Below are 13,643 nucleotides of genomic sequence, written 5' to 3' on the forward strand. Positions count from 1 at the left end.
CTGTTACTCTTGAGTTAGTCAGCGACTTGAAGGGGGGACACATGGGACATAACTGTTCAGTGAGTTTGCAATTGATCCTCAGAATTTAGCTCAGATTCAAAAGCAAATGTTATGACCCATGTGGCCCCTTCTCATGTCTCTGATTGGTTACTGCCTGGTAACCAATCAGTGGAAACCAAGAGAGCTGCAAAGCAGGAAGTAGTGTTCTGGCTATAATAGTAGACATCCAGTCACTGCAGCCTTTATACATTACATTACAATATTAGATAAATTACATTACTATATTAGATAAATGTTTTATTTAGCACATCCTATCTATTTACCCAGTTTTATTTTTATGCTGAACTGCTCCTTTAAAGAAAAAAAGTCTCCCCATTTCTTACAAAAGAGACAAATTGCTTTCCTCTCTGTGCAGTCTGTTAATGCTCTTAAAAGAGAGAGCACATTCTTGCAGATATTTAAATGGACTGTATGCCTCTTTTCAACAGAAGTTAAATGAATCGACCTTGTGTCGAACATACATCTATCTTGCACGGACCAAACATGGATGTTGATTAAAAGACTGGGCAAAAAGTATGTTCAGTAGAAGCCCTATTCATTAAACCCATGATGAAAAGGGTGGGGTATACTTTTTCTTTTTATACATTTCAGAATGCATCAAAAAACCATTAAATGTGTTCTATTTAAGTTAACGACAAAGCTCTTACAGAATGTTGGGAGATCAACCCCGGAACTGCTCCTCCTGGGATGACGTGGGAGGCAGGGAAAGCCACTCTTAGGGGTGTCCTCACTTCAGCAATCAAAGGGGTCAGGAAAAAGGCAAAGGAGGAATTAGAGGAGAAAGAAAACAGACAGAGGCAGAGAAAGAGTACATCACCCACACAAGCCCAGACAACCTACAAAAGCTCAAGGCGGCACACACTGAACTAGAGGGAATCAGAGTCAAACTGACACAGAAAAGGTTACTCTATGCTACACAGAGAACATTCGACCAGGGAGAAAAAAGTGGGAAGATTCTGGCGTATCTTTCTAAATCCCAGACCCCTTCCAATACCCTAACTAAGATAAAATCTACGAATGGGGACACAGTGACTGAAGTAACACACACATAGTGGATATTTTTGCCCAGTATTATCAACAGCTCTACACTACCAAAGTGTCGTACACTCAACCAGAACTATTGGAATACCTAAATTCCATTCCTATCCCCAAATTAACCCCCTTGCTCAAAACCCAACTTAATAGTCCGATCACACTAGAAGAGGTGAAAGAAGCAATAACCTCTCTCCAACCGAACAAAACTCCAGGGCCAGATGGATTTCCAGCTGACTGGTATAAGGTGTCCACAGAACTCCTCTCCCCCTGGCTCCATAAAACCCTAACCCACACCACCGAGAGTACATGACTACCTCCCTCCTTTAACACTGCCCTCATTGTAGTTATCCCCAAAGAAGGCAAGGACCCACTAGAGTGCAGCTCCTACAGACCCATCTCGCTACTTAATGTAGATGCCAAGATATTTGCAAAGCTCCTTGCAAATAGACTTAAGCTGGTAATCGAGGAGTTGATCGGGCCAGACCAAACAGGCTTTATGCCAAACCGCTCTACCAATATTAATCTACGCAGACTATTCACTAACATTCACGCCAATCACATTAATCAGGGCTCTCGTGTTGTAGTCTCACTCGACGCAGCCAAGGCCTTCGATTCAGTTGAATGGCCCTATCTCCTGACACTTTTGGAGAACTTTGGCCTGGGTGAACAATTCATTAAATGGGTGGGAATGTTATACGAGTCGCCAACAGCGAGGGTTAATGTAAATGGACATCTATCACCAGAATTCTCCCTATCTAGAGGCACCCGTCAAGGCTGCCCGCTATCACCCTTACTGTTTGCTCTGGCCATAGAGTCCCTTGCCATCCTAATTCGACACCCTCCAGCAGTAACAGGTCTTAAACTGGGAGCGATAGAAGAACGCATATCCCTATACGCGGATGATGTGTTGTTATACCTGGATTCTCCTGGTGCCTCGCTCCAGGCCATCCTGAGTATAGTTGAGCAATTTGGAAACTTCTCTGGCCTGAGAATTATCTGGGACAAGTCAAGCATTTTCCCCATAGATTCAAACATGGATCCAACCGCATTCCCCCCCACACCTCTACAATGGGTTACCACATTTAAATATCTAGGCATCACAGTTCAGAAGGAGTTGACTGCCTATATCCCTGATAACCTAGACCCCACCCTCAAAACCATGAAGGAAAAACTGTTGGTGTGGGCTAAACTTCCCTTATCTATCTGGGGAAAATTAATCTGCTGAAAATGATCTTCCTCCCTAAATTTCTTTACATCATCCACAATTCACCAATCTTCATTCCACCACAATTCTTTACCTCTTTGGATAAAATGCAGACCGCATTCCTCTGGGCCAATAAACCCCCTAGGTTTGCTAGAGCCAAGCTCAAGGCACCAATTACAGAGGGAGGTCTAGGCCTCCCACACTGGCAATTTTACTTCTTAGCAGCACCGGTGTACTATGTTCAGTGGTGGTTCTCCCCTGTTCCCGTTAATCCTTTACAGGATCCACTACAGGCAACCCTAGCTACCTTAATTGAGTCACTGAAATACTTACCATTCCGCAAGATATCCGATATTCTAACGGATTATTGTGACACCCTGTAAAGCATGGCAGAAGATAATGCAATTGTACAAGCTGAAGCCACCAATTTTTTCTCAGGCCTGCCACTATGGGGAAATTCCTATCTACCCTATTTCCAACAAATTGTACAATACCGTGTGAGGTCTCAGTGGGGCATTCGCACCCTAGGAGAGGTGACCAACGCTGGGGCATTGCTGCCCAGAGATCAAATTAAGCTCACTAGAACTGGAGAGCTGCTCCCCTGGTTCTCATACTTATAACTTCAGCAGACATTTCGGCAGCAATTCCAGAGAACTATAGTGCCTTTTGCACTCACCAAGATTGAAACCACTCTCCGAAACCCCTCTTCCAAAAAGCTGGTCACCGCGCTTTATTCTATGCTTCTCTCCACACTCCAGTCCCCCTTTTCCACAGCTTACACGATGTGGCACCAGGACCTGCCAGAATTAGACAATGAGGACTGGGAGGAGGCAACAGGTAAAGCATATGATTACTTGATCTCTACAAGAGACAAGCTGATCCAATTCAAAATTATCCATAGACTCCACCTGACCCCTCAACGCTTACATCGTATGGGGATTCGGGACTCCTCCCGTTGCCCTAAATGCAATGCCTCTGGTGCTGACTACCTTCATCTAGTATGGCTATGCCCACAAATTTATCACTTTTGGAACAGTGAGAGAGCGCATCTCCCACTGATACAGCTTACTTACATGGCAAGAGGGTGCCCGCAAAAATATGATAAGGTTTGGGGTGATTGGGTGGAAGCTATAAACTAACAACATCTTGTTGCCCTCCTCCCTGTGACTAAATAGGGAAACTAAACCCACCCCCTGGTACTCCAGATCCCTGATGACATCATGTGTTAACTCTTAATCTTCAACTAAATCACTGTATCTGAGATATTTTGGGATTTAAAATGCAATAAGTCAATGAACCACTGTTGTATTGTTTAATGTTTTTTCTTTTTTACTTTATATGTTATAAATGCATAAATAAAAACCTCTAATTAAAAAAATTTTTTGTCATCTTTATTTTTTTTTTCTGTTTAGCATTCTGGCCCTGAGATAAAATGGGTTGATGGAGCCAAGCCACTACTGAAGGTTGCTACACATTTGGTATCTACAGTTTATGCACAGGTACATTTTCCACTAGTAGGGAATAAGATAAATCATTACATAGTGACTGAGCACCAGCACCACTTCCGCTTCATTAGGGCTTGACCCCATGTTTTCCACCTCTATATGTACGACTTCTGAAGACATGCCTTAACTGTCAACAACTATCATTAAACCATGTCCATGACTACGGTGGGCAATGATTTGGGGGTAGAATTGTTATTTTACACAATGTTTATTTAAAAAATATGGAAAAACATAAAAAAATTAAAATGCATGAAAAATTGCAATTTGTGCCCCAAGTGTCTTTAAGTTGCTTTAGTGTTCAAGTCTCCTACGGCTTAGGTTATCTCGCTGTACTACTTTCTGAATCATCTTTCAGCCTTTAACTCACAGTCATTAAATCTGGCCAATATTTAACCAGTTGACCATCCTGTGTGTTGGGCAACCTAAGGCAGTAGATTCTAACCAGGTTAATTAATTAGTGCCATCGTTTTGTGGCTATATTGTCAAATGATCCACCAAATTGTATCATATGGTGAGCATAAACTGTTGTATGCTGTGGACCAAATCATTGTTAAAATTTGAGTCACCTTTTTGGCTCATAGTTATGAAAGAGCAAATAATTCATTATACATTTATGAGAAGAGAACTCAAATATCGCTATAGATATTGTCACATTTTGACACTAACTCCCATTGTAATTATTTTATTCTTCTTCTTCCTCTGTGCTTATTCTTTATGCAGAAAATTGTAATTCTTTGTTTTGCCTTTTAGGACCTGCACTTGCACAATTTTTTTCAGTATTGTCAGAAAACAGAATCTGGAGCACAAGCTGTAGGGAGTGACCTTGTAAAGTATTTAAAGGTACATGTGATATTCTTAGCTTTCTAAATATGTGCTACCTCTGTGATTTGCTAGGTATAACTGCTTTAGTAAACCTACTTCAAGCGTGTGCAGTTAAATCTGTAATTATTTAAAACTTCTGTAATAATGTTTATTTTTAAAAAAAAAAAAATACAATTGCATTGTACAAATACATAGAAGAATGTATGTATTAATGGTTGAAACTCAAATCAAGTTGATTTGCAAACATGTTGTTGCATCTGTAGCCCTGCTTGTACACCTTGCTTTATGCAGTTAAGATTCTGCTTCAGGTTTGGGGGAAAAATACTTGCTGTTTTTATAACCGGGATTCTACAGATCAGCTTTTCCATTGGTTTAACACAAAAATTATGTTTTCAATCTCAGGGTCTTCATGCAATGGAAGGGCATGTAATGATAGCATTCTTGCCTACTATACTGAACCAGATGTGCAGAGTCCTTACACGGACTACACAAGAAGAGGTTGCAGTCAATGTTACAAGGTGAGACTTTGACGGAGTCCCGAGGTTAGAGTAAATACATTTAATGCCTCCAGACCAGTTTAATATCTCCTCACCGGTATCACACTATGGAGCCCATTTTGTACTCCACCTTATTAGTAGTCATGCCAAAATGATTGACCCCCCCTCTAAACTGCCCTCTGGGACAGATGCCTGAAAGAACTCGTTCAAGCACATCAGTCGAATTGTATCTATGTTTCTCATTATTTTAATAGTACAATTTTATTTCTTTACATTTACATGTTTAGGGTTATTATCCATGTGGTTGCTCTTTGCCATGAAGAGGGTTTGGAGAGCTACCTTAGATCCTATGTTAAGGTATGCAATGCTTATTATTACTGTACATTAAAATACTGAACATCCAGATACTACTGGATATTACTAATGTATTTTAAATCTACTATTTATGATACTCCTCATGTAATGCTTTTAGTATGTCTACAAAGCTGAGCCATACATCACATCAGAATGCAAGACTATGCACGAAGAACTGGCTAAGTCTATGACAACAATCCTCAAGCCATCTGCAGATTTTCTAACTAGCAATAAGCTCCTTAAGGTATGTAAAATGTTTCACAACGTTTTGAATCATCATCGGTGCTCCTGTATATTCTCTGAACAGTGAATGTGTAAGTGTTATTGGTTCTAAGCCAATACGAAGGGATGTATGTATGTATGTATGTATGTGTGTGTATATATTTATAATTAGTGATCTCTCTCACGATTTTTCTGCACTCGCAGGGTGAGAACAATGAAGCTTTATTGGTGATTATTTACTATTGGACTCACCAATACACACATTGTTCTCAACTGAAGCCCTCCCAAGTGCGGACCTCTTACTCACCTATTGGTTTGTGGATGTACTCTGAACTTCACTCAGGCTATGCTTGGTCTTTGTATATACTGTACATACATTCATACATGCACACATGCACACGCACACAATTGTGATCTCAATGGATCTTTCATAGGATTGTTATATATATTTAGAAGCCAAATGGTTTGGGTCACCACCTGTGGCTTTTCCTGCATGCTGTACATTTGAGTTTATATATAATAGCTTCCACATATTTTTCAGACCATTCCTCACGGTTTCTTAGGCAGATCACTCATGCACTTGGTAATATTTTCTCAGAGAATACTGCACATATAGAAGCTGATAGCTGGAGTGAGGGGAAAAAGGAAGACAAATAAGTGAAGTGATAAGTAACCAGTGAAAATTATCTATTCACTAACAGATACCTTTCTCTCATTTGCAGTATTCCTGGTTTTTCTTTGAAGTCTTAATAAAGTCAATGGCACAACACCTTGTTGAGAATTCAAAAGTAAAAGTATGTACATAAGAAATGAATGTATTTGTGTAGCAACATTTGTATGACTATTTAATGATGTACTGTATATTTTGTTTGGTCCGATTGTGCATGTTTTTAGAGGCCTTTTCTGTAGCTTTTGCAGTGTTCAGCACTTGGCTGCTTTGGCAGCATGTGCTGTAGAAAGAAGTTCAATCAGATTTGATTAGGCCATAGCCTAAATTTGATTAGGCCACTGCCATTAAATACTGCTATCCTTGCAGGGTGATTAACAAAGGAAGAAAGCATTATTATCAGCACCGTGTTTTACTGTCTAAAATAGCACTGCCCCAAAATCTGAAATTAAAAATGAATTTAAAATACACTGCTGTATAAATGTTCTATTGGAAACTGGCCTTTAATGTTATTGTACTAATACAAAAAAATAATTTAGAAATCTAAAAGAGCATCCAAGCTCAATCCTGAAAAATATTTTTTTTTAGCTTTTGCTCTACTCTGGTACTTCATTAAAATACAAAAGGGCCTGAATAGTAGGTTAAAAGCTCTGTAGTCATTAGCCTTGCTTTCCTTTTTTGCTTATGTAAAAAATATAAACCCCTCCCCCATGACTCTTGGTTAACCATTAAGTTTTATAAAGACAAATTCTAGCTGTCTATTTTAATATAAATGTAAAATGTTGCTCTCTGGGTTTTAGAAACTTCTAAAATCTACAGCATATATGTGTTGATATGTACTGTATATGTTTCAACTCCTGTCCCTGTAAAAAAAAAAGTGTTTCCTTACCATATCACAAGTAAGGAGACTGTCAAAATGATTGGGCTTAACATTACATTTATGGTAGTGTTGTATTTAAGTATTTTGGAGCACCACAGACACACACACACACAATTCCAAATCTTAGATTTCTTACATTGGCTGTTGCTTGCTTCTAGCTACTGCGAAACCAAAGATTTCCAGCTTCATTTCATCATACCGTTGAAACTTTGGTTAATATGCTAATGCCGCATATTACACAAAAATACAAGGAAATTCCTGAGGCTTCTAGGAATGCCAATCACAGCTTGGCTTTCTTCATCAAGGTATGTTAAGCTTGTACATGAGCTTAAAATAAATGTTCTCCATCTAAATGAGTTTATTAGTACAGAAATTGATCTCATGTTTATAATGGTAATAATTATGTCCACTAGTTAGTCATTTTACATTGTGTACATACTGAATTTTATATTTCTTGTTTTGGAATCTGAACATAAACTGTCCAATTTATAGGGGATATTTTAGTATCTTAAAGATCAATATATTTCAGATGATTAATTTGCATCTTTTTCTGAATAAACTGGATTTTTTAGACCATGACACCCAAAAAACACAGATTGACTTTGAGGCTTCATTTCTTTTATTCTTATGCTTAATCGCTTAAGCCAGAAGAAAATTCTTGCCCTAAAATACCACAGTCTGCGTCATAGTAAAAGTTAATGAACTTAAAAAGATGAACTAGCCCTTTAAACAAACATATAAAATCAGTTTTTTTACTATTCACACACAGAAGAATTTTGGAAGAATTCTACTCATTATTGAGGAAGCCACATGAGCCACAGAAACCCAAATGATAGACACATTGTGCTGAGGCCAATATCCCTTGTAGGAGGTTTGCTATGAGTGCCTCAGCTTACTCTCATTTCCAGATACTGCCTAAACTTACTAAGCTAAACTCACTTAATTAGGCCAATATTTATACAAAGCTCACTGTTTATTTCCAGAATCAGTGTAATGTTGTCTAAATGCAATGATTGGGTTCAAATGTACTATAAGCTGTAAAACCTGATGCAATTTGAATGTCTTTTAGAAATTTCATGTCTTTTTAGGCAGATAACAGTTTATTGTAACTTTTGCTTAATCTGTTTATTGATTCATTTGTTGTTAATGTCATAAAAAGTATAATAGTTTGTGTACATTTATGCAGCAGTATTTGCATATCTGTTTGGTTAAATTAGCTTAATACTGAAACATCTATAACATTATTCTCGTTTTACAGAGATGCTTTACGTTTATGGACCGAGGTTTTGTCTTTAAGCAAATTAACAACTATATGAGTTTCTTTGCACCTGGGGATCCAAAGGTGAGGAATGTTTTCTTATTGCAATACTAGTTCTTGTTCTGCCTGGATGCTGAATATCAAACCACTGTTTCATCTGTATTGTGTTCCCTTTATTTGTGTTAAATATCCAAGTAGGCTAAAGCAGGCACACCTAAATCACAAATACCTTCAGGCTTGGTGCTGTATGTCAGTGGAATTAAGTGAGAAAGTGACAGCTTCTCAAATGGCACATTGTGTGTGCCATGAGGGTATTTCTTGAACTGCTTAAGTAATGTTTACTTTCTTTTCTTATCTGAAAACCACAGACTTCAAAATCATTGTTTTATGCATTGTTTGTATTCATAAGGTATATTATGACAACTAAAGCATTATTTATGTTTAGAGAGTCCCATTTCTGCTGACTGCTGTCATTGAGTATATTGTCATACTTGGCAAAGAAATCCCTACTTGTTCAAAAGCTAGTAACATCTCGTTCAACAACTGTAAATAGTCTTAAAGGGGAAACAAACCCCCTACTATTAAAAATCGCTACACCCTACATTGCCCACCCTCGCTGCCCCCCCCCTAGCCTAGGTGTTAACTCCTATAATTGCGCCCAATTCTTTACTTAACTCTCCTTGCAGAGTCACTGCAGCGGTGCTCACGGGCACCATCTTCCGGCGCTTCTGTAATCTTTGGGTCTTTTTCCTTCCCTTTGACAATTTCTGTCTCTTTGGGCAACAACTGCTCCTACTGCACATGCACTGATACTCCGCTCACTTCATGAAGAAGATCGAAGGTGGCGCCTGTGAGCTCCACTGCACTGACTCTGCAAGGAGAGTTAACTCTTATAATTACCCCCAATTATTTACTTAACAACTAGGTTGGAGGTGGAATAGGGAGGGGGCTATGAAGGGTAAGGGGTAGCGATTAATAGCAGTGGGTTTATTTCTCAAAAATAAAAATTTTGCCTAATGAAAGAAAACCTAATTCTAAGCAACTTTCTGATATACAACAATTAAAAGGGAACTCTGGCTTCCAAACCAAAATTTGATAAAGAGGCCCACATAACACAGAAAGCATGTTTCTTCAAAAAGTATGAATAAATGCCACATTCCATACTGAAATTCAGTTGTTTAACAGTTCTTCTCTTTCTGCATCATTTGAAATAATGGCAGGGAAGGAGGGACTAAAACACTGATGTTACAAATTGTAACAACTACTCCACAGCTTACAGACAGCATGCAGGAACTACATAACCCACAATGCATTGCACTGGGATGTTCGTTCCTTTTTTAAATCATGTGTGCAGAGAATTGTGGGGTTTGGAGGATGCAGGCCAAGGACAGCTGGCTGTTGATCAAAACTAAGAGTAGTCAGCCAGCTCAGCAAAGTAGTCAGAGAGATCAGCTGGAGAGCAGGGGCTAGGCTTAGGCAATTGTCAAAAATCATGAAAAGTTTGCATATTTTTTAAATGATTCAAGTTGCTTGAAATTATGTTTACTTTTCAAAAAGCTTAATTTATGGTTTTGTGGAGTTCCCCCTTTAAACATTTTCAGTGCTTTTAAAGTTATTTGTAAAAAATATTGCTATTGAAAACAGCATTTGCTTAACTCCTAGTTGTTACTTTTTTAAACAATGTTGCAAAAGTCTTTTCCCCAGCAAGGACAGATCTGCCAATCAGCTGCTTATCTTACATTGTTTCTACAGTCTGAGCCCTCAGGGCAGATAACAGGAAGGGACAAACACTGCTTTCAATAGCAATTTACAAATAACAAACACCATATATTGTAATTGTAATTAATGTATATTGCAAAGTTGCTTAGAATTATGTTTTCTTTTATTATGCAAAAAAAATAGTTGTTGGTTCAACATTCCATTTAAATCCATAGTCATGGATTGTATACCACTAACAGAAATATTGTGCCATTAGTCACACATTCTGACTTTGGTACAAATGATACCAACTAGATATACTAAAAAGATAGAGCTTCCAACTTACATCTGCTAAGGCTCAACAAGAATTTGTTGAGGGTGGCACAACTAGGGCTTGATTGCTTGCTACTTCCTCTTTGGGGTTTTATGTTTTGCTAAATGTTTCAAGTTTGTATTATTTATTTAAAAAAAATATTGTATGAATACTATATAATCTACCTGCCTTTCACTTGCTTTCACCCTGACCCATGTAAATCTCAATAACTATGATCGATTTTTGTATTGATTATTGTATGCTTGCAATTTAATGGACACTTTATGTTGAGTGAATTACATTTTATTTTGTTTCCTTTGCTTGCTGGTCTTTAGACTCTCTTTGAATACAAATTTGAATTTTTGCGAGTTGTCTGCAATCATGAACACTACATTCCTCTAAATTTGCCAATGCCATTTGGTAAAGGTCGGATCCACAGATATCAAGGTAGTCGATTTTAAACTCGCTATTTTGAATACGTGTACAGACCCTTAGCCTCTGTTTGATTTTTCATCATATTGCTTTCTTTGGGAAACACTAGCCAGCAGGGACACTGTCCTTTCTGGAAAATGTGAAATAAATTTGATCTTCTAGCCCTTGTCTTTTTTTTTAAATTTCATTGACTGTTAATTTTTTGGTTTTTTTTTGCACATGTGTATGTTTATATTAAGGGCAAAATTGAAGCCCATTTCAAGTTTTATTGAGGGCAAAATTTAAGCCAAGATTTATTTAGTTCATTCATGCTTTATGACTGTGCTTATCTGGTAGGTTTAAAAAAAATAAAATGATGAACAATTCTAGGATTTATACATTTAAAAAATTAAGAAAGATTGAGATGCAGACCAAATCCCTCTCCCTATATGAGCAGCATTCACTGCATATTTAAGATTCAATGACTATACCATAGGATAACAATTTTCCTACCACAGTTGTATACACATAATCGCAAGGAACTTCTGTTCTCACAACAGACAACTATGCTGTTCACTTTCAGTCATTTTGTCCACTGCTGTTATTTTCCCTTCCGTTTAATTGCATCTTCCCAATATAAGATTAATAGCCAGGAGAAACAGGCAACTTGAATATAATGTAGCAAAAGTATATTCGCTATTACCAGCTCTTTTTCTAAGTAATTCATATTCACCTTGTTTGTGTTTAATTTTTTTTCGTATGAATAATGTTTTCATTCACAAGCAGTGGAGTCATTAGACCACCCTGTAGGGTAGGTGCAGGGAGTGATGTGTTGCAACAGTGTTTTTGCAGTTGTCTATTACTCACTAAGCATAGCCAATATGTATTTTTTGTTGATTATTATCTTTTGCTTCATGCAGGCATGGCTGTAACAAATTCTGGCATGGTGCACTGTTCAAAGGGAACATGCATCATACATCTATTTTGTTTTAGGTATTTCAGAGCTGGTTAAATCAAGAGAGAAAAAAAATTAGTTGGTTTAAGTGATGCTTGTTGCTGTATCTACCTAATTAACTTACAATTTGTACTGACTAGAAACCGGTTTGGCTCTCTCTGACTGGTGTGATGTGGTTTTGGTCCTGTTCCCAGAAATACATTCGTTAGTATTTTGCATTGCTTTTATACCCAGTTCTATACATTTTTATGGGTTTTTTTTTTTATACAGAGTTGTCCAAAATGCTGCTTGCCATATAATGGTTTCATTAATTCTGCTTATAATTAATCCCAGAATACCTTCTTTTCAGATCTACAGCTTGACTATACACTGACAGATGACTTCTGCAAGCATCATTTCTTGGTGGGCCTCCTCCTTCGGGAGGTAGGGAGTGCCTTACAGGAATTCAGAGATATTCGACAGATTGCAATCAGTGTTCTGAAGGGCTTGATGATAAAGCATTCCTTTGATGATCGTTATTCTTCCAGGGTAAATCCACTTTGTACAAGTTAATATAAACCACATCATAACTATAAGTCACATTTGCTGTGCATCTAAAGTTTTGGAGATTTAAGCCTGCATTTGCCATGAAATTTTTTCGTGTATTCCACCAAATGGCGGTGCAAGTTAGAATTCATTTTATTCTGGCCTGTTGCTCACATCTAATGACATGAGAGCAGATTTTTTTTCTGAGTTCAAGATCGGTGTCTTCTACCAGGGTTTAAATACACTGCATGGCAAATGAATATTGAAGCAACCATAGATACAGGGGCTAGAGGGACACTGACAAGTATCAAACATTTTATATTTACATTTAAAAGTATGCAAAGAGTTCCAGTCACAACTTTGAGGCAACTGCAAGCAGAAAAGGAAAGCAAGGAACGGGGTATAAAGAAGCAAACTATTCATTACAGTATGGGCAAAATAGAATCCTAATGAAAACTAAGCTGCATGAATACATATTGGTGGTAAACCCCTCCTGTTAGACATATAGGGCCCTATTTATCAAAATACAAATTTTTCTGAATATTTTAATTAAAAAAGTCCAACCAAACAAGTTGATTTATTTATTTATTTTAAAAAATTATTACAGGTGTGGGACCTGTTATCCAGAATGCTCGGGACCTGGGGTTTTCCGGATAACAGATCTTTCCGTAATTTGGGTCTTCATGCCTTAAGTCTACTAGAAATTCATTTTAACATTAAATAACCCTAATAGGCTGGTTTTGCTTCCGATAAGCATTAATGATATATTAGTTTGGATAAAGTACAAGCTACTGTTTTATTATTATGGAGAAAAAGGAAATCATTTTTAAAAATGTGGATTATTTGGATAAAATGGAGTCTATGGGAGACAGCCATTCCGTAATTCGGACTTTTCTGGATATCGGGTTTCCGGATAAGGGATCCTATACCTGTATTAAAAAAGCACGAATTAATCGGATCGGGACAAAAAAAAATCAAGTGAAAGTCTGAATCGTATGATTTTTTTTCTGAGGTTTTTCCTGAAAAGTCAGAATTTTTCGGATTTTTGTCCAAAAAGCACAAAATAGTCAGATTTTTGGGAGAATTCCAACACAGACCACAGAAACTTCCAAAAAGGGTAGGGACCTCTCCCACTGAATATACAACCTCAGCAGGTCTGAGAAGCTGGATTTTTGGATTCTGACATTTTCCATCCTCAGGGTATAATAAATCTCGGAAAATTTGAGCGTTTTTTTTT

The 13,643-nt window shown here is 37.6% G+C and overlaps 1 protein-coding gene across 22 annotated transcripts in view; it reads left to right on the forward strand.

Annotated features, from left to right (window-relative positions):
* dock9.L (dedicator of cytokinesis 9 L homeolog) overlaps nucleotides 1–13,643 on the forward strand; it is a 153,531-nt gene that overhangs the window by 95,502 nt on the left and 44,386 nt on the right. For all 22 annotated transcript variants that reach the window (NM_001112887.2, XM_041580775.1, XM_041580762.1 and 19 more), the window contains exons 22-31: nucleotides 3,712–3,798; nucleotides 4,555–4,644; nucleotides 5,029–5,144; nucleotides 5,411–5,480; nucleotides 5,596–5,721; nucleotides 6,422–6,493; nucleotides 7,405–7,551; nucleotides 8,505–8,588; nucleotides 10,851–10,962; nucleotides 12,231–12,409. In NM_001112887.2, coding sequence (NP_001106358.2) covers nucleotides 3,712–3,798; nucleotides 4,555–4,644; nucleotides 5,029–5,144; nucleotides 5,411–5,480; nucleotides 5,596–5,721; nucleotides 6,422–6,493; nucleotides 7,405–7,551; nucleotides 8,505–8,588; nucleotides 10,851–10,962; nucleotides 12,231–12,409 — 1,083 coding nt within the window. The remainder of the gene's footprint in view (nucleotides 1–3,711; nucleotides 3,799–4,554; nucleotides 4,645–5,028; nucleotides 5,145–5,410; nucleotides 5,481–5,595; nucleotides 5,722–6,421; nucleotides 6,494–7,404; nucleotides 7,552–8,504; nucleotides 8,589–10,850; nucleotides 10,963–12,230; nucleotides 12,410–13,643) is intronic.

Source organism: Xenopus laevis, chromosome 2L (genome assembly GCF_017654675.1).
Source record: "Xenopus laevis strain J_2021 chromosome 2L, Xenopus_laevis_v10.1, whole genome shotgun sequence".
Lineage (NCBI taxonomy): Eukaryota > Metazoa > Chordata > Amphibia > Anura > Pipidae > Xenopus > Xenopus laevis.